The 24922-nt window shown below is 37.9% G+C and overlaps 1 protein-coding gene across 2 annotated transcripts in view; it reads right to left on the bottom strand.

Annotated features, from left to right (window-relative positions):
• The window catches only part of CDH2 (cadherin 2), a 239105-nt gene that overhangs the window by 26454 nt on the left and 187729 nt on the right, over positions 1–24922 (bottom strand). For both annotated transcript variants that reach the window (XM_032152594.2, XM_032152596.2), the window contains 7 exons: positions 22547–22684; positions 21702–21887; positions 19150–19403; positions 17572–17714; positions 14574–14807; positions 14045–14278; positions 11991–12130 (listed from right to left, as the gene is read on the bottom strand). In XM_032152594.2, coding sequence (XP_032008485.1) covers positions 11991–12130; positions 14045–14278; positions 14574–14807; positions 17572–17714; positions 19150–19403; positions 21702–21887; positions 22547–22684 — 1329 coding nt within the window. The remainder of the gene's footprint in view (positions 1–11990; positions 12131–14044; positions 14279–14573; positions 14808–17571; positions 17715–19149; positions 19404–21701; positions 21888–22546; positions 22685–24922) is intronic.

The following is a 24922-nucleotide window of genomic DNA, read 5'->3' as shown; positions in this document are numbered from 1 at the left end:
CATGAGGTCAGGAGTTTGAGACCAGCCTGACCAACATGGTGAAACCCCATCTCTACTAAAAATACAAAAATTAGCTGGGCGTCTCATGGCACATACCTATAATCCCAGCTACTCAAGAGGCTGAGGCAGGAGAATTGCTTGAACCTGGGAGGCAGAGGTTGCAGTGAGCCAAGACCACACCACTGCACTCTAGCCTGGGCGACAGAGCGAGACTCCATCTCAAAAAAAAAAAAAAAAAATTGGTAGCTGGTGGATTTGGTAGTTGCTAGAACACTGGCCTATAGCATTTTTGCATGTTAGCTCTCTCTTTTTTTTTTTTTTTGCATGTTAGCTCTCTCTTTTTTTTTTTTTTTTGCATAGTACTAATACATACTTGGTATTCAAATCTTTATCATTGTTATTAGTAGAGTATCAGTAACTTTCCATTTCCCTAAAACTAAATATAGAAAATTTGTAATCAGCCAGGAAGAATAAATATTAAAATGACTTATCTAAAATACTGTGTCACTTGCATGAAGTGACAGGAATGACGAAGGAAAAGTCATATGCAAATCATATGCACAGTGAAAGTATTTAATAACTGGGAGGGGATGGGCATTGACCAGTTCAGAACACATGCTTTTACAGCCTACTAATGTGTACCCTGGCCACAAGTGTTCTGAGAATAGCATGCAGAAAGGGAATGACAATGTGCTAACCCAATCCCTAGTGAAACTTTCCTTTTGTGAAATCAGAATCTTTCAATAACTAATATGTAACAGTGTTTGCAGGTTGGTAAAAATGAATGAATAACTTGGGAATATCATTAACAAAGCATGCTTTAGCCAACAATAAAAGTGTTGAAAGTGGTCTCCACCGTTATGTCCAGATTCAGCCATCTGTTAAGTTTGCTTATAAGGCAGAATAAATTTATAAAGCAATTATTTCAAGCAATCAAATATACCATAGTTAGATTATACAGCTTCATTCTCCACTTAAAGTCCAATAGTTGGGCTTGATTGCCCACATTAGGTCTGGTTCCTGAGACTGGCAGAAGTCCACAGAGATCCCCTGGCTCAAGAAGAGATTTCTTGACTCAGAAAAGTGGCTGGTTTGTTCTCAAGTAGCTTTCTTGTACCTGTGCCCCATCCTTCTGTCTAGGCATCCTGCCTGGACTTTAGATTTAGCTCCAGACTATATACTCACATTTTTTTTTTAATAACTTGGCTGCTGAGATTGCTTCTCCAGATTTTAACTTTGTTAATGTCAAAATGGGCCCAATTCTGCAAGCTTAATCAATTGATTACCCTTATGTCTTCTAAAGTCATATTACCAGTGGTCATCTAATAAGCTGTGGCTATGAGCCTAGCCATACGGGTCCAAGCCAGTAACATCTCCTGCTTGCTACAGACCAGTGAGACTAAATAAAATACCTATCATACGACCTCTATCACAGTGCATGAGAGCTTGAACTCTGGAGTCACACGGACCTGGGTTTGAAAACTGGACTAATAGCAGTGTCCACTTGATGGAGTCATCAGGAACATTATAAAGGACATGCAAACTAAGAGAGTAGCACAGTGCCTGACACAGAACAAATATGCAACAATGCTGGCATTTATGAATGCTATCATCATTTCCTGAAGACATCAGAGATCTCTAAGGATGACAGTGAAGTTATCAGGAGTATACTGGTTCAATTAAGTCACAGATAGAGTTGCAAACTAAGTTAGAAATTCAGGAAGAGGGTCCAAAGCAGTTCAACTAACATTCTATGAGTGTTGCCAGGTGCCAACTGTCCCAGATACTGAAATAAAAAGTAAGTATGACAAGTCCTTGCCTTACAGAGCTTAAGGTCAGGACCAAGAGTGGACATAAAAGCTCAAAATAGAGGTAGACAGGGAATGCTGTGGGGGCACAGAGCAGAGAAACTTGATTCAGCCTAGGACTCTAAGACAAGATGTCTTGAGATGAATCTTGATGGCTAAACAGAATTATGTGACGAAATGGACTACGTTAAAAAAGTGTGAGAGTGTGGTACAGGTGTGCAAGTATAGGCGTTCAAAATGCAAAGTGGAAGGGTAATGAGAGAAGAAACTGAATCGTCAACGCTTGAAGTTCGCAATCCTAAAAGCCAAACCCCAGGTCATAGCAACTGTGGGTTCTTACCCCATCTCAGACACTTGGACTTGGCGGAATGTGCTTTCTGTGTCACCAAGACTCTAGGGATCTCATCTACATCAAAATTGAAACTAATTTCCACAACTCATGTAAAAAAATCAACTTCATTGAAAAAAAGTCTGTGGACACTCATATGGCAATTATATCTAGGTCTTTTGGGTTCTGAAAACCTAGGCCACTAAGAGGCACTCCTATTATGATTCCCTTTATCGTGAAATTGTATGTGATTTCTTACATGTGCCAGTGCTGGATCCTGACCAAGAAGACTTTAGTATCACAGAAAGTACTAGAAGCTTTCTTCAGATAAAGGAAAGCTTCTTTCCCTTGTTTTTGGTGAACCTTACATTCCGTTTCTCATGCCTATACAGTGTTGTATTTCATGAGCTGTGCCTACTGTATCTCCTCTGTGCCAAGGGATCTACTTCCCTGTGACATACCTGGATTGGTCAGAAAAGTGCAACCCATTGTGGGTGGGGTAAAAAGAGTTCTCATAGAATCTCCAAAAACATTCTCTAAATTCAAGTACCTAACCTGGGTGTGTTAAGACTTCCAGCTGATCACTTAAACCATTTATTTTTCTTTCTAGACACACTGAAGGTTATTTCCCAGGGAATTAGGAGTGGAAGGGATGTGTGCCACTTCTAGGCCTGGCCCATAAAAATCTCCCAAAAATCCTCCTCTGTGCCCTGTTGTCATGTAGTGATTGCATGGATTTAAGGCTAGGGTGATCCTAGAAGTCACATGTGAAAGATGGGAGAGCCTTTGGCACTTAGGTCCCTGAATGACTTGTGTGGAGAGGAGCAGATCTCCTTTTTCCATCCCAAATGCCCACGACCTGAAACCCAGTTAATGTAAGAAACCAATAAATACATTTTCAACTAGACTTAGGTCACTGAAATTTTAGAGTCTGTTACAGCAGCTAGCTTATTTTAACTAATACCTTTGGCTAAATATATTTGTGTGGCTACTTCTCTCTCTCTTTTTGTCTCTCTTATTTAAGCAATATAAAGCTGTTTTAGAAAATCAGCTCCTCTTTGTATAAACCTGTTTTTGTTAATCTAAGACTTACTTATTATTGTATAATTCAATCAGGGTCTGCAAAATAAGTATCTATGAAGAATGGGCTGATAACATATATCAATAAAGCTGGTCTGGTACAAAGAAAAAAAATACTGGAACATGCTTGTCCTGCTTAAAGAGGGAAAATCTCTGTTTAGTTCCCAACAATTGTCATGTCAGAATTCAGGCCACATTTCCAGATCTTTCCGCTTTTTGAAAGGATTAGGAAACAAGAATTTTATGTGAATATTTTCCATTTTTAATTCTGCAAGCTAAAGAAAACATAGTCGTAGACTATGTGTGAACAGATTCTCAGTTTATAAAATGCTACTTTAAAGTGACACAGAATCCATCTTCCAGACATGTCCCCCAAAACACAGGGGTTGGTATGAGGTATTGCTATGCTCTGAATGTGTGTCCCCCACTAAATTCACATGCTGAACCTGAATTCCCAATACAATAGTATTAAGAAGTGGGGCCTTTACGAAGTGATTAGGTCATGAGGGTGGACACTTCATGAGTGGGATTAGTGCCGTTATAAAGAATACCAAGGGAGGTTGTTTGTTCCTTTCATTGTATGAGGACACAGCCAGAAAGGCGCCTTATATGAAGCACAGAGTAAGCTCTCACCAGACACTGATCTGCTGGTGCCTTGATCTTGGACTTCCCAGGATCTAGAACTGTAAGAAATAAATTTATCTTGTTTACAAGCTACACAGTTTATGGAATTTTGTTATAGCAGCCTGAACGGACTGACTACTTTCTTTGCGAGTTCAGAACCATCTCAGATCAAACAAAACACAAAAACCAAAAAAAAAAAAAACACCCCAATGAACCAGGTGCTGGTCAGTCTTTAAAACTTAAAAAAAACACATTTCAGAATTCAGGCAGAGTGTTCTCAGTCCTGGCATGGGAAACCTATATAGTGTTCTCTGAGCCTAAGAGGTGCTGGGCCTTATCTGGAGAGACTGAGAAGAAAATGGAGCCAATTGTCATGCTCCAGTCAGCAACAGACTTGAGTATGAGAAGAAAGATCTGAGACATGGTGGATCACAAGGGCCAAGAACCCAAGAGTGATCAAGAGAAAACTGATGTGGAATCTTTCCACACCCACGCAGCCTTACTGTTACAACCTCCTTTGCCCAGCATCAGCTTCAGTCTCTCACGAGTTACCTCTGCCTGACAGAAAAGTCCTCATCCCTTTGATGAAGGACATTTTCTTGACCTCTTTGTGGGACTGGTGACAGGGGTGCCCCATTTACTCGGCCTGCTGAGCCAATTCCTTGTGGGAGGGAGCGCACAGGCAAGTGAGCGCGGGAACCAGCCGACCACGTTGGCACTGGCAGGAGCAAACTCCGTGCAGGCCCTGTGGTGGCGTCTAGGTGGGGTGCCTGCCACCCCAAGGCCCCAGAGGGCATGTTACAATGCTCTCTTAGCTCTGCTGTCCGCAGACAGCAGTGTGTTATCAGCTCAGTGGGCCATTTGCCTTGTCACATCGGGTGGCTGCCCCCTGCCAGTATGGGCAAACGGTCCGTGTGACAGCCTTTTGGGTACCCACAGTTGGTGGGTCTTGAATTCTTGTCTGGTACCCAAGAAGAATGAGGTCATGCGGACAAACTGAAGGATGGTGAATGTGGAGAATTTTATTGAGCAATGAAAGAAGCTCTCAGCAGAGAGGGGAGCTGGAAAGGGGATGGGAAGGGCAGGTCGCTTTCCCCTGAAGTCAAGTCACCTCTCTGCCCCTCTCCTCTGCAATCAAATGCCTTTCTCTGACATGCAGCTGCTTCTCTCTTCTACCAGCTGAGTCTGGGGTCCTTATAGGGACAGAATGGGGGACAAGGCAGGCCATAGGTAGTTTTGGAAAAGGTAACATTTGATTGGTAAAAAGACATTATTCAGAAGGAACCAATAGTGAGAGAGCAGGCAAACAGGGACAGAAGTTCTCACTCTGGGCCATAGGTTCCAGGTGTTTCAGCTTTAAGGTGGGGCTTTGACAAGGACCCGTCCCTGTCTGCCTAGAGTTTCTCTGCCTCCTGCCTCTATCACCTTGATGCTGGCATTGCTCCTTGAACCAGAACTCATGGTCTGAAGGGTTCCAGTTTCTATCAATTATCATTTGTGACCCCAGCCAAGATGAATAGCAGCACCTCTTTTCATAGATTATGAGTTCCCACAGCAGCCCAAGGCCTTGGGAATGGTTAATGTTTCAAGTCAAATTCTGAAAGCACAGGAAGCTTCTGGATGTTCCAGTTCTGCTTCAAGGATGGGAGAGCCTTCTGACAAATTCACGTGGCATTCCAAAAGGCAGTATTTTAGTTGCCTGGTTGAACATGAGCTTTGTCAAGGATGGTATAAGATATGATAGACACCATTTTCTTTGCACTGAGGCAGACAAAGATTTAATCTTCACTTTGCTACTTTCTAACAATATATGCCTATTTTACTGGACTATTGTGAAGCACAAATGAACTAATGTATATTTCAATAATGAAATAATATACTTAGTACAGTGCCTAATACATAGGGTACACCAAATAACAGCTTTTGCTATTAGTATAGAGAATGAAACTGCATTGTGTCAGGTGATACAGGGAGAGGTTTAAAGTGAGCACCAGTGACTGAGCACCATTTATACCACTTGATAAATGTTTATAATTAAGTCTAAGCCTTAAAAAGCAGAAGGCTAACAATTTCTCTTTCCTATCCTGGGGCTGAAAGAGGATGGTCCCAGGGAAAGTGAGATATCGGCTATATTGTACATTCACCCTGATTTTATTAGTGATGCTGATATGGAAGGAACTTGATACAAAGATCATTGAAAGCGATACAGTATCTGCAACAAATCCCATTGGCCAAAAGGGCACTGAAGGACATTTACTAATGAGGGTAATTAAACATGCCTTACTAACCAGCAAAAAAGCCCTGCTGACTATAGCAGTGAAGCAGATAAAGAAAGAACTTCACTCTCTGAAAAGAGACTAGATATGATACTAAAAGTGTCTGTTCAACCGCTAACAGCCCTGTGTGGAGATAACACTCTCAACAGAACATATCTAATGCTAGTTTCAAATATGGGCCAAACCTAGCCTCCTGACAATCTAAGCCACAGCAGAAGATCTACAAACTCTAATAAATCTCTGTTTTACACAAGGTAAGAAAAAAAGATATCGGAGTAGTTGTTTTTTTTTTTTTTTCGTTTTCCCATTTTATCCCCTTAGGCCCCTCTTAGTTATTTTGTTAAATAAATTAGCAACCTGTACTTTGACATAGAACTTATACAGACAGAGACTCTAATCAAAGACAGGTACTAAGAACAACCCTTGTAAAAGACTATTTTGCTTTGTTTTCTTTGTAATCAGTTAGCTGCTGGTATGGACACTTTGTCTTGGCAGGAAGAATAGGAATCTTAGCTGAGCCAGTTTCAGGCTAATTTTCTGGAGACTGCTGTACAGACCTGCTTTGCTGTAAACACAGTCATTACCTAGCATCCAGCAAATACTTAAACTGATCTGTGAGATCTACACAACTTTCAAAGCTCGATAAACAACATGTGGTTCAGTTTACAATGGAATACTATTCAGAAACAGCAAAAATTATTCTTTAGGACTGTCCAGCTAAGACATGAAGCAGACCAGACCAGCACCTCGTCATCACCAGCCATTCACACCTGAAGGTCACACACAGGCTCCATAAAAAAACAGCAATGGATAATAAAGATCGATGAGAACTTGTCCAGAATGCAGCATGGCACCAGTCCCATTTCCAAGGCCTATTATTGTAGGGAGTATCTTCAAAAAAATAATAAAAATTATGAATTAGATTCCATTGCCAAAAATTCTTACTTCACACTACAAAGAAACAGAATTTCTAACAGGCAGCCACATGTAAATTATGGAAAATAGAACCCAGTGTATTTCATACCACTGAACTTCTCAGGAACTGACCATGATTTTAAGATTTAAAGTAAGGACATCTATTTAGAAAGTGGAGTACTTGTAGTAAGTACACTTAAAAAATAAGATAAATGGTTTATTTTTCTTAAAGGAAAAGTAAAACAGAATCCACCAAAAATCTAAAAACAAACAAACAAACTTTGCAGAATATAGTCAGAAAACTTACCCTACTGGTTTCAAGACACTAGAAAACTACAGTAATTAAAACAACATGGGATTGACTCAAGAACAGACAGAACAGGTAGTACCGCATAGAACAGCAGGAAGCTAACCCACAAAGCCGCACACACATATCACCTGCTTTATGGCAATGTAGCACTGCAATGCAGTGGTAAATATCATCTTTTTACCAAAGGGTGCTGGATATTCATAAAGAACATGAAGAAGTCCTGACCCATGTCTTAACCAAATGAAAAATCAATTACAGATAAATTATGGACTTAATATGATAAGTAAAACAATATAGCTTCAAGAAAATAATATATGTAGTTGCAGGGGGGATTCATTACCTTGGGGTAGACGTTTCATTTTCTCATTATTATTATTTTTCTGAGTCAGGGTCTCTGTGGCCCAGGCTCTGGAGTGCAGTGATGTAATCACAGCTCACTGCAGCCTTGACCTCCCAGACTCAAGCAGTCCTCCTACCTCAGCCTCCCAAGTAGCTGGGACTACAGGTATGAGCTACCATGCCTGGCTAATTAACAAATTTTTTTTTTAAGAGATGTAGTCTTACTATGTTGCCCAGGCTGGTCTTGAACTCCTAGGCTTAAGTCATCCTCCTGCTTTAGCCTCCCAAAGTCCTGGGATTATAGGTATGAACCACTGTGCCCCACTCAAAGTTTTTAAATAGAAACATGAGCACTAACCATAATGGAAAAAATGATAAACTGGACAACATAAAAAATAATAAAAAAACTTCTGTTCACCTAAAGACCCATTAAGAGAATAAAAAAGCTATAGAATGAGAGAATATATTTACAATATATTTATCTAACAAGGAACACATATCTATAATCTATAAGGACCTCCTACAAGTCAGTAAGAAAAAGACAGACAACCCAATAGAAAAGCAGACAAACAGGCTAAACAAACTTCATGAAATAACATATCAAAATGGTAAAACTGTAGGCAGGAATATCCCAGTTAAATAATGAGACATACATCATCAATGTGGCCTAAATTTTAAATGACTGAAAAAAATCCAAGTGCTAAGTGAGGAAGAGGATGTAGAGCAATTGGAACTTTCATGTACCACAGTGGGGAAGGGAGGTGTCAATTGTGTGATCACTCTGGAAAACGTACAGGACTGTAGTCAAGCTGCACATATGCATACTCTGTGGCTCAGACATTCAACTCCTGTGCACACACTAGAAAATGCACCAGAACATATGCACGCAAATGTTCATAACAGTTTTATTCATAATAACCCAACTGGAAAACCTCAAGTGCCCAAGTGAAGTAGGATGGATACATAAAATGTAGTTAATTCTTCCAACAGAATACTATTCAGCAGTGACAAAAAAGAACTACTTCTACACACGAATCTCACAGATACAATGTTGAGTAATAGAAGCCAGATGCACAGAGTGCCAACTGTTTGATATCCATTTACATGAAAGTCAAAAACAGGGGATGCTAATCTATGGTGACAGAAATAAAAAAGAGTGGTTACTCTGGATAGAGGGCAAACCACCTGTTTGTGGGTACAAAGGAAGCTTCTAGGGTGCTGGAAATGTTCTTTGTTGGTGTAAGTGGTAGTTACACTCTTAACCCTATAGAAAGCATCTGCTTCTGGTTGGGATAAAGTCATGAGCCCATTATTCAAACTCTAATGCCAAGAACAAACCGGCTAACTTCCCAATCAAAGCTTTATAGCAGAGAACAAAATAAAGCCTAACTGAATGAAAATATAGAATCAGACAAGCCCTTGCTAGGAGAAGACCCACAGCTGCTTTTATCCCTGAAGGAAGAGTGAGAGGAAGAAGATAGAACTCTGCCTTTAAAAAACATAAGGATAAATCACCCAAACTTTGAAGGAAACTTAAGTCACCGTGAGTCAACAGGCTGGATGAATTCACATCCTCAGGGAGTCTGCACCCACCACTGACTCTTTCTCATGGGCCTTTACCTAGTGTATGAAGGGGTAAACCAAAGGTTGGGTGCAGTGCTGAAGAGCTGTCACGCTAAGGAAGAAGTTCCAAAAGGTGGACTGGGATGTTAAAGCACAGACAAGACACCGTTTAGGAATCTGTTGTAGGATAGAGGTAAGTGAAGGTAGAGGCCTTGGAAATGAGGATAAGTGAATGGATTTCACGGACCAGTTTAGAGACAGAGGAGAAAGAGCCTTGGTGCGGCACTCCTACATCATATATTTTATTCTGTTATGAGGTTAAAAATTAGATGCATAAAAAACCCATTATATAATTTTGTCACAACTGTCTAGAATGAGAACTGCGTGGAGATGGAGAAATCACGGAAGCTCTTGATCTAGACTAATATGCTATCAAAGAATCCAGAGGCTACAAAAAGACACCACAGGAAGACTGGCACCAAATTGAAAAAATTAGCCCCAGAGTACAACACAGATAAAATTCCAGAAAAATCTTTGGACTTGTGGGGAAGTAGATATGAAGCAACACATTTATGTCCAAGAGTTTGGCTGGGGTCAAAAAAAAAAAAAAAACCCAAACCCAACAAGCTTCAGAGATTAGGTAAAGAGGAAGTTGTAGATTTATGATAATTACTTTAACAAATCTTACAATAGGTGAGTTTTACCACTTAATCTCAAGCATCAATCTAAGTGGATAAAGTCAATAAATAAGTCTTTCCTAATATAACTATAACAATAAGGCAATATTAAACAATTTATTGAAGGGACTGGTGGGGAAAGGAGAGAAAGATTCAGATCAGGTGACATTACATACCCCACGGTCCAGTCCCTATATGAGATTTTTCTTGGTTCTTGCCTCTGAGCCTCCAATTTTGGGCAGCATCCAGTTACTACAGGTGGTCTTACAGTTATTACTACTTTTACTGAAGCCTAATTGAGCTGGGTTTTAGGTTTATGCCTTTGTAAAGTATGCACAATTACACAAAAAGTAAAATACTGGAAGTAGATGATTTATGAGAGAATGTGATCAATATATGTTTGTTGATCTTGAAAATAGCCTAGGAAAGTGAAAGGATAGATTAATTAAAGAATTAAGCCAAACATGAATTTTAATATTCAAAGACATTTATAAGCAAAACACCCTAAGGTATATTTATAGAGTCACTTTAATTAGTCAGTATTCAAAAGAGCTTTACACATGAGTCAAGTTTTCAACATACTTTAAATATGCATCCCTTCTAAATGAGTGAGCTGGGGTATTGTAAACCAAGCATGGAACCTGGAATCAGAACATAAGGCCTTGAGTCCTGGCTCTGTGGGTTACAAACTCTGAAAGTAAATCATGCAACTTTCTTCAAATGTAAAATGGAAAACTCTAAGGGGCTGCCACAAAGATTATATAATAATGGATGTGAATGTGCTTTGTAAAATGAAAAGTGATATATCACTTCCTCAAAGGAGTGAAGCAAGGGAAAAATATGTTCATGAAAATTTGCTTCTATTCAATTAGCAGCCTTATCAATAATATCTGCATATACACTTAAGAGAGTACATTTTAACTTACTGATACTGATGCAAAACCAAAGAACCCTGGGTTCTCTTTCAGACTGTTATCCCCTACATTTGCGTTAGCCAGTAGAAATTAGATGACTATCAATGTATCTAAGAATTACCTGTCATAGTGATTTCTCATGGATTACATTAATATCGCCCATATAATTTCAAGAGAAACTGTGCCAGAATAGTTAGTTTAGGCTATGAATTCAGAGAAACCTGAATGCAAACTCTGCATCTATTACTTCCTAAATGCATGATTTTGTAGAATCTAACCATCCTTAACTTGGTTTTATACCACAAAAGTGGAGATGTTCACAGTACTAATATCACAAGTTTCAAGGATTTAAGAGAGAGTAGCACCTAATGTACTTAACAGAATGCCTGACATATAGTACAGAGCTTACAGATGTTTGCTATGATAACATTGAAAATGTTGCTTCAGAGCAGATGGAGATTTTTGTTTTCCATTTATGGTCATTCTCATCCTTGAAGAGGTATGCAGTCCCATATGCACATAGTGATATAGGTTCACATTATTTAATGGCCAGAAGGGGATTCTGACATCTATTGAATAACCACTTCGAGCCAGGAACTATGACAGACACTATAAATACAAAGATGGACTAGATGTTGACTCTAACTTCAAATATTTCACAAGAATGTAAGACTCTTAAGGGTAGATATTTGTTAACTCTGCCCATGGAGGTATCTTCGGGGATTAAAATAGTGCCTGAAATATTGGATTTCCTTGGTAAATACTTGTGGAATAAATAGTCCTAGTGGTTTTTCTACCATACATATAATTATCTAGATCCCAAAGTAGAAGATGCTTTTAATATATTTTGGATATCCAGTGAAGAGAAACTGTAAAGAAAAGTATACTTATCATTACACAGATATAACTAGAATTGGGTTTAAAGCCTTTGAAACAAGGTTAATGCTTTTTTTTTGTTTACAAAATAAACACAGTGACATTTGGTACATTGAAAAAAAATTGGAGAAATATTCAACGTACATAGGAAACAATTCACCAAATGACTGATAACAGGAGGGAAACCTGATACCATTTTCTTACTGATGTATTAACACTTCCCACTATTAAATTTAAACGATCATAAAATTTCTTTTTAAAGATTTAAAGCACTGCTCACCTGGTCTTCTTCTCCTCCACCTTCTTCGTCATATTTTAAAATATTATCTCTTACATCATCTTCTGGATCAATTAAAAGTTGTTTGGCCTGGCGTTCTTTATCCCGGCGTTTCATCCATACCACAAACATCAGCACAAGGACTAGGTAGAAAAATAGTAAAAATATATAATATTGTCATTTTTAAAGCCTGGCCTATCTAGTCACAGTATTCAGTACTAATAATTTATACTTATATGGGCTGAAGGCTTGAAATGCATCTTTCGCTCTACTATCTATTTCTGGCCTCATATTAAGAGAGACAAGACAAAGCAGGCTGAAGCACTGGGTTTAGAGTATGAAGGCCTGGGCTCCCATCCCTGATGCCCTCTGCAAACTCACTTGAGAAGTGATCATCCTTGTTCTCAGTTTTACCATCCACATATGGGGACAGTAACTTTTTCTATCTTCCCTTTGGCTTGCTAGAGGATAGTTGCCCTTAATAGGGCCTTGTAAATTCTAGAGACACAAAACAGCAGTAAGTTGTTACTCGCTGTGTTATTTAGGTTGGTCAGTCATCATTACACTCCAAAATTCACAGAAAAAAACACATATCCAGGAGGACAAAGCTTGCCCAGATGACCTGGGTAGTAAATTGGAACTAAGTCAGGAATCAGATCTTGAGGTTTTGACTCCCAGAGGCTGGTGCATGTTTCAGCTAAGAAAGCTAGGGGATTCCTTGGAACACTGAAATAACATTAGACTTTCATGTTTTACACTTTGCGCCAGGTCTAGAACCATAAATTTTCCAGTGAGTTGACGTTAAAATCAGCACCAATTCAGTTGCCTTCAAAATGTCAGTTACTTCTTCATTGCCATAATCCATCATGCCTAAGTCTTTCTTGATAAGATTGGCATCTATGCCACATTTCAGTTGAAATGGAAACATATCCCTAGGTGCACATCTAGGAACAAATTCTATCTAAAATCTGGGGGTATCAGTTTACATCCTGAAGCAAAAGATTTAATGACTCCTATTGGAGCACATTTTTATTATTGGCCATAAAAGTAAATATCCTCCTTTTAAAGCCAGATAACATGATCTCATTTGCTATTGTTCCAGGGCTAAATCTAGCAAGTGGATTATTAGTATAGCATGCAGGTTTCAAATTACAGACAAAGTAGTCTCCACACAGGAAGTAAAAAATGCTTAGACTTCTATAGTAATTGCTTAGAATAAAGGGATAGAATTCTCAATTACCAGAACACTTGTAAATGGAGAAAACATAAAAGAAATGGCCAACATTTTCAAGAAAGTGATTGGTGCATAGCATGATCACACAATAAACTAAGTCCTGCTGCTATTCACAATAAAACACAGGGCCCAGGCAATTTATTCTTTTAACCTGCATGCTTAGAAGTGGTTCCTAAAGTACTTTCCAGTGGTTAATTTTTTGCATTCCATTGAACCAAAGATTGCAAAGTACCTTAAAAAGAAGCAATTCCTTAATCTACACTTACTCTAAAGACAGACAATTTATTGAGCTGTGTAATCATTTCTATTATCAAACGTGCTGTATGTGAAGTACAATCTCTCTCTTTTACACAGCCCTTCAGAAACAAATACCTTGGTCCTCGCATGACTGGAGCACGTTGCTGACTGTGCTTTATATGAAGGAAGGTGAAGGAAAGCAATATACTTACTTTCCTAAATCATCAACTACGTGCCATAAATTCATACTCACATCACAAGAAAAGTGCTCAAACTTGGGATTGTTTAATGTTTTTCTATGAAAAGCATTTACTACAGCTCCCTAAGCAACAAGCATGAGAAAGGGTAAGAGGGCAAGGAAGAGGCACGCTGAGGCGGCTTGTTGCAAACCTCAAGTGCTTGAAACAATGCTCTGGGGTTTTTTCATTCTAAAGTGGACTTGGTCGACCCATATATGATTGGCGAGGAAATGCTGAAAGGTCAAAGGGTTGTTAGACTACTTTGCCAGGCAATAGCAACACATGACTTTGCTGAACATCCTAGAAGCCAAGAGAACTGAAATCTAAAAGACAATAAAAGTACTCACTAAGCAGGATGATGATGCACAGCAGGATGGCAATGATGGCACCAGTGCCAAGCCCCGCACCCACAATCCTGTCCACATCTGTGCAGTCCCCGTTGGAGTCACACTGGCAAACCTTCACGCGCAGGATGGAAATATTTGATTTGGGAGGATTGCCCGAATCTGTGATTATGATGGGAACTTCATAGATACCAGCTTCAAGAAATTTTATCTTTAAATTAAGCTGAGCAAAATCACCTATACGAAAAAGGAAAAAGATAATTTGATAGGTAATACTTAAAGCGATAAAAAAACACATAGCATTGTTCAGAATGTATTTACTGTCTAATAGTACACATAAAGCGGATTACAACTATGTTGCATTCTAAATACCTTTTTGGCTGTAAAGGCCTTTAATATCTTACTTAAACTTTAAGTAGCTTTTAAAATATGTATAATGAGAAGATTACGAAGCACATAAAAATTAACTTTTCTTGGCAGGCTTCAAAATCTCTCAACTGCACATATATTCAAATAATTAACCTGTTCTTACCATTAAGCCGAGTGATGGTCCAATTTCTCTTAATAGTCACTGGAGATAAAGGAAGATCAAAAGCAAATGGTCCAGCATTCGGATCAATGTCATAATCAAGTGCTGTAATATTAATTGAATTGGGGTCTGGAGTTTCACAAGTCTCTGCCTCTTGAGGTAACACTTGAGGGGCATTGTCATTAATATCAAGTAAATAGATCTGCAGCGTTCCTGTTCCACTCATAGGAGGAATTCCTGAAAAGAGAGAAAAATCACAAATGATGCTGAACAGTTCTCACCAATGAGCCTCAATTACGGTGAAATTCTCAAAGCTTCTAACCTCTGGCCCTTTTAACTGTGTAACCTTGGAAAAATATAGTTGCTATGGCATCTGGGCAGACCGTTTCCAGAACAAAGCCCCTTCTTGCTTCTCTGCTAGAATGACCCTGAGCTGCTACTGCTGCTCTGCAGGAGCTGAGCAAGGCGACGAAGAATGCCCCTGCTATGGAATCCCATACCTTCCATGCCCCTCCTGCCCATTATTCAGGGCTTACACAGACCATGCTCCTCCAGGCACTGTGAGGAATGTTGGAGATGCAAACACAGGGCTCGTGATCCTGTGGACCCTACTCTTTTTATGGAGAACCAAGACATATGCATGGAAGAACATATGAATGCTTTTAACGCTTTAACACAGCTTTGACTTAATGAAACAGTCTACAGACAAGTGATACAGAACCACAGACCTCAACTCAGGAAGGAACATCATGCAGAAGAGAAATGATATTTACTAACCAACCAACTACCTGCTTGAGACCATATTAGGCTGCTCCATGTACATTCTTTCATTGTAATCCTATGACACAGGTTTAAACAGATAAACCTGAGTCTGTAAACTGCTCATGGCCACACACTCTTGTAAGTGGTGGAGTTGTTACTAAAGATTGGTCAGCCTGACCTCAAACCCATTCTCATTCCACTATAATAAAATGTTGTCTCCACCACTTTGTGTGATAATTTAGTCTGGTGATTTGCTTCTGCTATATTATAAATATCCACACACACACACAAATATATAATATGTTTATGAATATTTTATAAATAATGCTGTACACTGAAGACCAGAGATTTAAGCGACCTGCCAAAGGTCATGCAACTAGGAAGATGCACATACATGCACAATCCTGGGGAGGGAATAAGGAGGAATGTTTACCAACTTCTATGAGGAATATGATGGTTCTAAGAGCAGGGAGAGTTGAACTAGAAGGGTATAGTGGCTGTTACAATATTCCAACACCACCATGACCACTATGATACTCAACAGTTTGAAGGACTTTGAAATTTATTATCACAGTTAATATTACTATACTTTTATAACAACTATGTAGAATATGTAGGTAGTGAAACAATTTATCAATAATGAAACTAAGGCATATAGAGTATAAGAGCTTGCCTAATCATTAACGAACAGAGCTGGGGCTCCATGTCTAGCCTTGTGACTTAAAGTGCAATTGCAAAGCATCACAGCTACATACATTTAACAGGTCACTTCTCTCTCTTATGAAAAGCCCTTTCAATTAGAAAACAATCCTTCTTGGTGAATGAGAGATCTGGTTGTAACTCACAACCAATATACATACATACATACATACATATAATTTTATGGCTCTTTAGATCTTAACATAATGATTCAAGATGCATTACTTTCAGTTCCACTGTAGAAGAAAGCCACGGTTTATGGCAAAAAAGCATAAAACAGGTACTAATGATATGCTTTGATGTACAATGGCAAAAGCGATTCCTACAAAGTTCCAACACTAAATATTTAAACAAGAGGTCCCATATTAAAAAGGATAAGAAATATTTCTTTGGTTGGTCACTACACAGATTTTCTACAGATAGTAATCTCATTAAATCTTAGTACACAGACTTAGAAAGGTTCATTGACATTATTCTTAAAGTATTGATATGTATTATTTTAGTAATGCAAAATATTTTACAATTTGAAAATTGCAAACACCAACTTCAACCACCAAATTGAAGCCTCCTATTTTTATTAAGTACCAACATTCATATTCATAGTTTAATACTGAAAATATTTTAAAATATAGTTGTGGTTCAGTTTTGAAACTATTAATACACAACAGGAATACTTAGTTGAGTGGTTAGTTCGTGTCAGCCACTGTTTCAAATGCTTCATATATATGTAGAAGTCACTACATCTTAGTTAAAACACTGAGTTAGGTGCTGATACATATCTCTATTTAACAAAAAAAAGGAAAGATATATTTAAAACCTCATGCCAATCCCACAGATTCAAAGTGGGAAAGCCGGAGTCTGCACCTGGGGGTCCTGTAGAACTCCAGAGCTTGAAGTCTGAAACACACATCATACTGAGAGCTAACAAAGCAAAATAAGCCCCTCATCAGGTTTACAAAAGTCCCCTTTATATTACATATCTGAAAAAAGTCCTTATCTATTAATCTTAACCAATTAGAAACCAGCAGAGACTCAGAAAGGAAAAAAAGAAGGTGTTACATATGTATTCTAAAACCCATACCCTGAAGCTCACTACTTACTTATCTCAATTTATGCACCAAATTAAGTTTCCTAGCCCATGGCAGACAGAGGCAGAGAATTATAAAAAGGAAGACTGATAGAGATGCATATATGAAAGGCAGCAAACAGAGTGACTAGAAGACATATAAAAAGAGCCACTCAAAAAACCCAGTGTCTAGGGCCACTGAGGATGGACTTTAGGCATCAACATGTGACAGGACAATAATATAACAAAGGTATGTCTACATGAACGGTGGATGGACATCAAGAACCGTCATTGCAAAGACAGTGAAGGATGTTCCAGAACACCTGTCTGAAATAATAAAGAAAAGCTATACCTCGGAATTATAAAAGTCAGTTTTCCAGGCAATTGAGTTTTGTAGAAAACTTTAATTCCTGAGCATGCATGATGAGGATCTACTGTCTTTCATCAACATACAAGAAAAAACAGCGAACATACCATTATCAGAAGCAAGGAAAGTAGCATTATATACATTGTTTTTCACATTTGGTGATTCTCGGTCCAAAACAGCAATTGTAGTTATTTGTCCATTCACAGGATCTATTTTTAGCCAATTGGCAGGATCAGATAATTTAGTGTATCTACAAAATGAAAGTGAAGTAAGTTTAATTTCTTTTTATGAAACTTTAAAAAAAGCATATTTTACAAGTTTAGTTCCAAATGCAACTGGCTCATTAACTTGCATTTCTGTAGATGATGGCTGGAAATACAGCTTTAATAGGAAAAAGTATTTTTGTGACAGTGGTATTTGGAGGCACATAAAGGTTGTGTTTGGTCAGGCATGTAGGGAACATTCTACAGGTGTCTGAGGGACAAGACTAGGAGCACAGTCTCCCTAATGTGGGTTAAAGCAGATTAGAAAGGTATCATTTTAGGTGCTTGTCCACTTCAACAGATATCAATGGTTCAGGTAAAATAGCTTGAATATATTTTCTAGATAAGCAGTAGCCTCAATGTATAGGAGTTAAGAGAAATTATAAGAGAAATTGAATACCGCATCATACAACATTCCTAAAACATTTTAACACTTTATCATGGCCAACATGAAGCCACACTGGAGAGACCACCATAATCCCAATCCTACTTGAATCTTTCACACTGGGCCAAGCCTCAGATCTATACCTTTGCAAAGAAAGTCCTACAGTCTTGAGTCTGAACTGGCAGATTTATCAGCTTACATTCCTTTTTAAAATTTGGAGTGGGGATTAACTTTTAAAGATTAGATAACCAGTTGGATTGGAAAAGGTATGCTATGTTTGGAGAGGTAAAAGTTGTAGGATTTCAATACATCTATTATCTGGCTATTTATTAATAGTTGTCTTGATTTCAGTGAATAGAGAAATGGAGAACATTTAACATTTAATAAAAGATAACAATAGAAAGTTATCTTTTAGCAGCAGTTCTGTAAGAAGTTTAATGAAATATAAGTTCATTTAAAAAATGATCATCATCAGCTTTGGAGAACAGTCGCATGGGGTGTGCTCTGCCAACCATCCACTCCCTCATCAGGAAGGATAAATTAGATTTTGCTGAGTTTGGAAATCTTTACAGATAGGTTTTATAAGTCCAGTAACTACTGTACAGGTAAGGGATGAAAATAATTAACTCTTAGATCCTGGTTTGGGCATAAGCTTTCTTTCCTTCATGATGCATGGAGGAGAAATAAATGTTATAAGCCTCTGAAAGTTCCCTGTGGAACCTTTTTGTGATGTTTGGCATAAAGGCACAGGCTAAATAATTTTAAAGTATTTTTAAGTAAAAATGGCAGATACAGGGAAACAAGAACAGCTTTTTCTTCAAATAGTAAATCCATTTTAATATGGATACAGATATCTATTTATATCTAATATAGTCATTGACTTACTGAGAAGAAAATTCAAAAAATTTTAAATTATCTTTTAATAAGTAGTTTTGATTGCAATGAAAATTTCTTACTCAAATAGTGAATTTGATAAATTTTATGCACAGCATAGAACATAAGTAAGCTACAAAAACACTACAAACAGCATTTCATACCTAATATTTTGCTGCATATATCGATCTGGGTCCTGAGCAGTGAATGTTGTCAACATGGTACCGGCATGAAGCCCTTCTTCTTGGCGAATGATCTTAGGATTGGGGGCAAAATAAGGGTTTTCATTTACGTCAATAACTGTAACAGATACGGTTGCAGTTGACTGAGGTGGGTGCTGAATTCCCTTGGCTAATGGCACTTGATTTTCTGCAGCAACAGTAAGGACAAACATCCTATTTGTTTCAAAGTCGATTGGCTGGAAAATAAAAGGGAAGCCATATTTTTGCAGGAAATAAGAATGCTTGCATTCTGTAGTTTATTCCTCTACCAACTCCATTTCCAAAAAATTAGTTTCTTCATTCACTACATAATAAGGTTCCTCTCAAGTTTCTGGAAAACATGCATTAGCATGGTCACTTATCAAAATATTTATCCCAATTTAACCTAATTATAAATCTTGAGTACTTAAAAGATTTATGTTCACAAAACAGTGCACATGATTACTGCACAGATTTATTTATTTAGGTACATCTAAAAACTTGATTATTCTTAAGAATAGCATTGTTGACTAGAAATACTAAATAATATAAAGTCAAGTGAGAACATGATGGTCTAAATGTATACTCTCAAACATTAGTACAAAGATCACTCCTCACCCAGGAAAGCTTTCATCAGTCTATAATGAATTGAAGAAAACAAACCAAAAATCAGAAAATGTAATTTTTAAATACAGCTAAACTTATCTGATTTAAAAGTACCTTTCATAATTTGAAGTACACATTTTGCAGTACAAACATGTATACATAATTGCAAACACACCTTTTAAAAATAATACTGTTGGTAGGTGGAAGAGATTTTTCTTTTCTTCTTAGCAAACTAAAACTCTGCTGTCTTCTGGAATATTTCTGGTTATTTTATTGGTCTGTAAAACCCCCAAATTTAAGAAAAACACTCTAGATAAATGCAATGCACAAATAACCCTTCATGTAAATATTAACTTCCAAAGTTCACTGAATCCTGCTGTCACTAGAAATGTTACCAGGAGTCAAATGACTAGACTGGACATTCACTCTTAATTTCCCTTGTTCACCTGCTAATGGAGGTGCAAATAAGCATTACTGTGCAGTAATAACAGGAAAAACAAGAGCATTAAGATCTCTTAGGCTCATAATTGGTAGTCTAAGAATGATCAAGAGGTGACGCTCATTATCAGCAGAAACCGCACCACTTTCCTACCCTAGACCACCTTTTAAAATCTTCACATCTTTTTTTTCTCTCTAAATCCCCAATTCAACATTCCTTTCTCTAGTATTTTAAACAAAACAGAAAAAAAAGCCAGAAAGTTAAGATTGCAATATTTAGAGTGATTTCACTAGCCACATGAAACCTTCCCCTGATGTAACATTTATGCTAAGGGGTATATGCACAGTTCAAAGTCCTTTAATGTGTTTGAAGCTCATTTATCTCTCACAACACTATGACTAACATACTGTTATCAGCCCCTTTCTGCATGAGAAACCTAGAATTTACAGTGGTTAAACAGCTGGCCACGATCGCACAGATATCAGGAGCAGAGCTGGGACTCTAACACAGACAGCGGACTCGAGTTGGTGCTTTTGATCACTATGTTCCTTCTGACAGTTTCCATTCCCATTCCATTCTACTCACGCATCTGCATAATTATTGGCAACTGGCACTTTAGCACATCTTTCTATGTAAGGTCAACATTTAGGTTCACTTACAAATCAAGAGTGCTTAGGTGGGAGGCAAAGAAGTAAATCTCTTTACTGGGTGGCTAAAAGGAAGGGATGTTCACTTTAACAGGCTTTTCCATTATAGCTATGCATTTATTATTCTTGAAGAACATCCCCTTGGCTTCTAGCATTCAATTGTTTTGTTTGGTTCTTTTTTGACCATAAGATCAGAAGAACCAATTTCTTAACGTCTCCGAAATAGCATTTAAAAACAGCCATGCAAATGCAAGAGCTTTCTAAAATGCAGGCTTTCTTCTTGCCTACTCATTACATTTTACTTCTATGGCTTTTCTGGTTTGTTCACTATCTGTCAATATTCTAATAGCTGTAGACATGAAAATAGCAGGTGTGAGGCATCATTCTTAATAGCTATCAATGGTGATCAAAACTTCGGAATGTGATATATCACGAATATATCAACTACACTGACAGTTAATGTTGTTCAGGCCAGTGCTATCCTCAGATTGGTAAAAACTGCCCAAACTGATTCAAAAACAATCATCAAAACTCTCACAAAACTCTCACAAAACTCTCACTCAAAACTCTCATTCAAAAACTCTCACAAAACTCTCATTCAAAAACCCTCACATCAGTGATGATGTGAGAGTACTAATGTTGGCCTTAGCCTCAGCATAAATTAAACAGTAAGATATAACCTCCCAAATATATATCAGACCCACATCTGGAGATGTCTGAAAGAAAAACGTCCTAAGTTTCCATTGCAAAACAATGAGTGGGGGCCATATATTGGTCCTTGCTGAGCAGCTGTTGGAGAGATCAGTGGCCCGAGGAATACTTACTTTGACCACGGTGACTAACCCGTCGTTGCTGTTTGGGTCAGTCTGGATGGCGAACCGTCCAGTAGGATCGCCGCCACTGATTCTGTACACTGCATTCCAGGCTGGTGTATGCGGTTGATCCTTATCAGTCACAGTTAGATTAGCTACTATGATGTCTACCCTGTTCTCAGGAACTTCACCATAAAACTGCGAGAAAGACAAACCTCAGTCAGAGGAGCAGCATGGACCACTGAAGGACAACTTGTCTTGATGACCACACCGTCCAATTTTACTGCCCCATTAAATTTTTATTATCTACACTAAATGAGGAGACTGATAATGCAGGTAATCACAGCATTTATGTCTGACTTTAAAAATATTGTAACATTTTTCAGTAGTCCAATTTTTTTCCAAATTACCTTACAGTTTCATTAATATTAAAATCAGCATCCACCTGTGAGTCTCTGGGTGATTATGGTGGGGTGGGGGAAAGAACTTGTCTGTGCAAAATGATTTTACTTCAGATATGGATAATTATATGCTGACAAAGTAGCATAGATCAGTCATGCAGCTCATGCACCTGAAAATATTCATAAGCATTTTGTTATAACAGCACAGTCTTTTTAGGACGTGTTTTCCAGGCAGCTTATTTTAACGACTTTAACAGTGGACTTGAAGACTACGAAGAAACAAATTACTTGGATGCCTCATGTAAGGCCCTGATGACAGAAATGTCCGAGTTAGCAGTCATGCTACTATTAGGTGAAGCAAGTTCCACCTCTATTTAACACATTTATTATTCATGACCAACCTTCTCAGTAACGAACTACAGATCCAAAGTTGTGTGAGTGACAGGCTGTACTCACCGTCATGGCAGTAAACTCTGGAGGATTGTCATTGACATCTGTCACTGTGATGACGGCCGTGGCTGTGTTTGAAAGGCCATATGTGGGATTGCCTTCCATGTCTGTAGCTTGAATTATTAACGTATACTGTTGCACTTTCTAAAAAGACATAAAGATAACAACTTAAATGAAACTAATTCCTCAAGAAGACATAACAGTTGTTCTGTAAACGGCTCTTTATAATGCAAGGAGAGCATGGCATCATTCATTCTGATTAACATGACTTGAAATTTCCCAAGTGGAGTTTCCTTTAACTTATGAAGCACAGGTCTGGTCCTTGTCTAGAGAGATTTAACCGTGTATATTCACCTCTACTGGCAGAAAGGAATGCACTGCAGATGTGTGAAATTCACAGCTAAGCTGAAACCTCCATCTGGTTCCAACTTTTGCCTTTCTTCACTTCATGAGATTGTGATCAAGCATTCAAGTCATTTGGTTTGTATTTACTTTCTTGTATGTTAATTTCTACCCGGTTTAGGATACTAAAAACAATGAAGAATCTTAAGACAGGGAGAAGAACACATATATAATTCGAGAAGTATATAAGCTTTCCTTTTATATGTTCTTACATATATTCTATTATTACAGGGCAGATGCAATATTTCCCCTTAAATTCCATTAATACATATGATTCAAAACCATATAGAAGAGATATACAGTATTCTTAAACAAAGTCAAAACTTGAAGGGTTTACGTTTATTTCCATAGTCTTCTAACAGGGCATATATTTGATAATTGCATATTCAACGGATTAGGATTTGGGTATAACACTCATTGTGTCCACTGCTTTAAGCACAGACCTACGATGGATATAAATATTGATACATTTACATGTAGATGATTATTATTATTAGACAGGCATCCACTACTTTCAAATTCCAGGTTGACTGTTTTAAAAGAGCCAAATTAAGCTATAATATATCTAAGAGAAAATGCTGAGATTGGGAAGTCAGGCATTTGCTGAATAAGTTTTATATTAGGAAAACCTAACTTTAAACAATATCTAAAATCATTTGGAATCTCTGTGGAAATTGGCACAGATAGATCAAAAACAGTGATCATTTTCATAAATGTTAAAACATTCTGAACAACAAAATCCACTACATACAAAAATAAACTGTCACTGCAAAGTGCAGTTTTCCCTGTTTCTAAATATAGCTAACATTGTGAATGGCCGTTCTTAAGGGATTTCTGGAGCTTAGATAGAACAGACATAAATTGTAGCTTTTGATTTAGTTGTCGGGGGAGGGGCAAAGAAAAGAAAGGAGTAGGAAGGAAAGCCAAACCACCCACATTAGATTCTAAGTCTCTGTCTGTTCACCCAAATGCCAATCTCTAGCAGTTATTTATTTCAGTTATTTTTTGTCTTCCTAAAAGAGAAAACGTTACACTTTTTTGAATTAAAAAACACACATGCAATAAGAAATAATGTTGGTTGAGTCATTTAATTTTTTCTTAACCCACAGTACCTCACTATAATGTTAACACAGGCTAAGGGCCGGGTGCGGTGGCTCATGCCTGTAATCCCAGCAGTTTGGGAGGCCGAGGCGGGTGGATCATGAGGTCAGGAGTTCGAGACTAGTCTGGCCAACATAGTGAAACCCCGTCTCTACTAAAAATACACAAAAAAATTAGCTGGGCGTGGTGGTGGGCACCTGTAATCCCAGCTACTCAGGAGGCTGAGGCAGGAGAATCGCGTGAACCCAGGAGGTGGAGGTTGCAGTGAGCCGAGATCGTGCCACTGCACTCCAGCCTGGGTGACAGAACGAGACTCCATCTCAAAAAAAAAAAAAAAAATGTTAACATAGGCTATAATACTTCTTCAGTTGGTTTCTTTCCCTAATTAGAAGTGTCACTTCAACTTAATGCTTTCATGGTTAGTGAGAGAATTTTGCAGGACATTCAGTTCAGCCTCCCAGCTGAAAACCATGAAAATAAAAACTTTTATGACTTTGAAATGTCAGTTTTGTTAGCTGCTATTTGCAGAAACAGATGAACATTCTCAAAAAGAGAGAAAAAAAAGGAAGATTATTTTTTAAGAAGTTAACTCACATAGGTATTATACGAAGGTATAGTTATTTCCTAATGTCTAGTGTACAAAAATCTTTAGAATTATGTAAGCACAATACATCCAATAATTTTCCATTGATCTGCAATATTGGAACTAGTAGCTAATACTTGAAATTTCTTATTGCTTCAAGCTAGTCTGGAAATTTTAAATTACAAAAGGGCACTTGTTATTTCCAAAGTACAGTATCTCTTCAAATAAAAAAAAATTCCACTTGGTAAATAGTAAATAATGTCACCTCCATTTTCAAATGCCTGATTGGTAAAACA

The sequence above is a fragment of the Hylobates moloch genome, unplaced genomic scaffold (genome assembly GCF_009828535.3).
Source record: "Hylobates moloch isolate HMO894 unplaced genomic scaffold, HMol_V3 SCAFFOLD_5, whole genome shotgun sequence".
Classification (NCBI taxonomy): domain Eukaryota; kingdom Metazoa; phylum Chordata; class Mammalia; order Primates; family Hylobatidae; genus Hylobates; species Hylobates moloch.
This window is presented reverse-complemented; position numbering and strand designations above follow the sequence as displayed.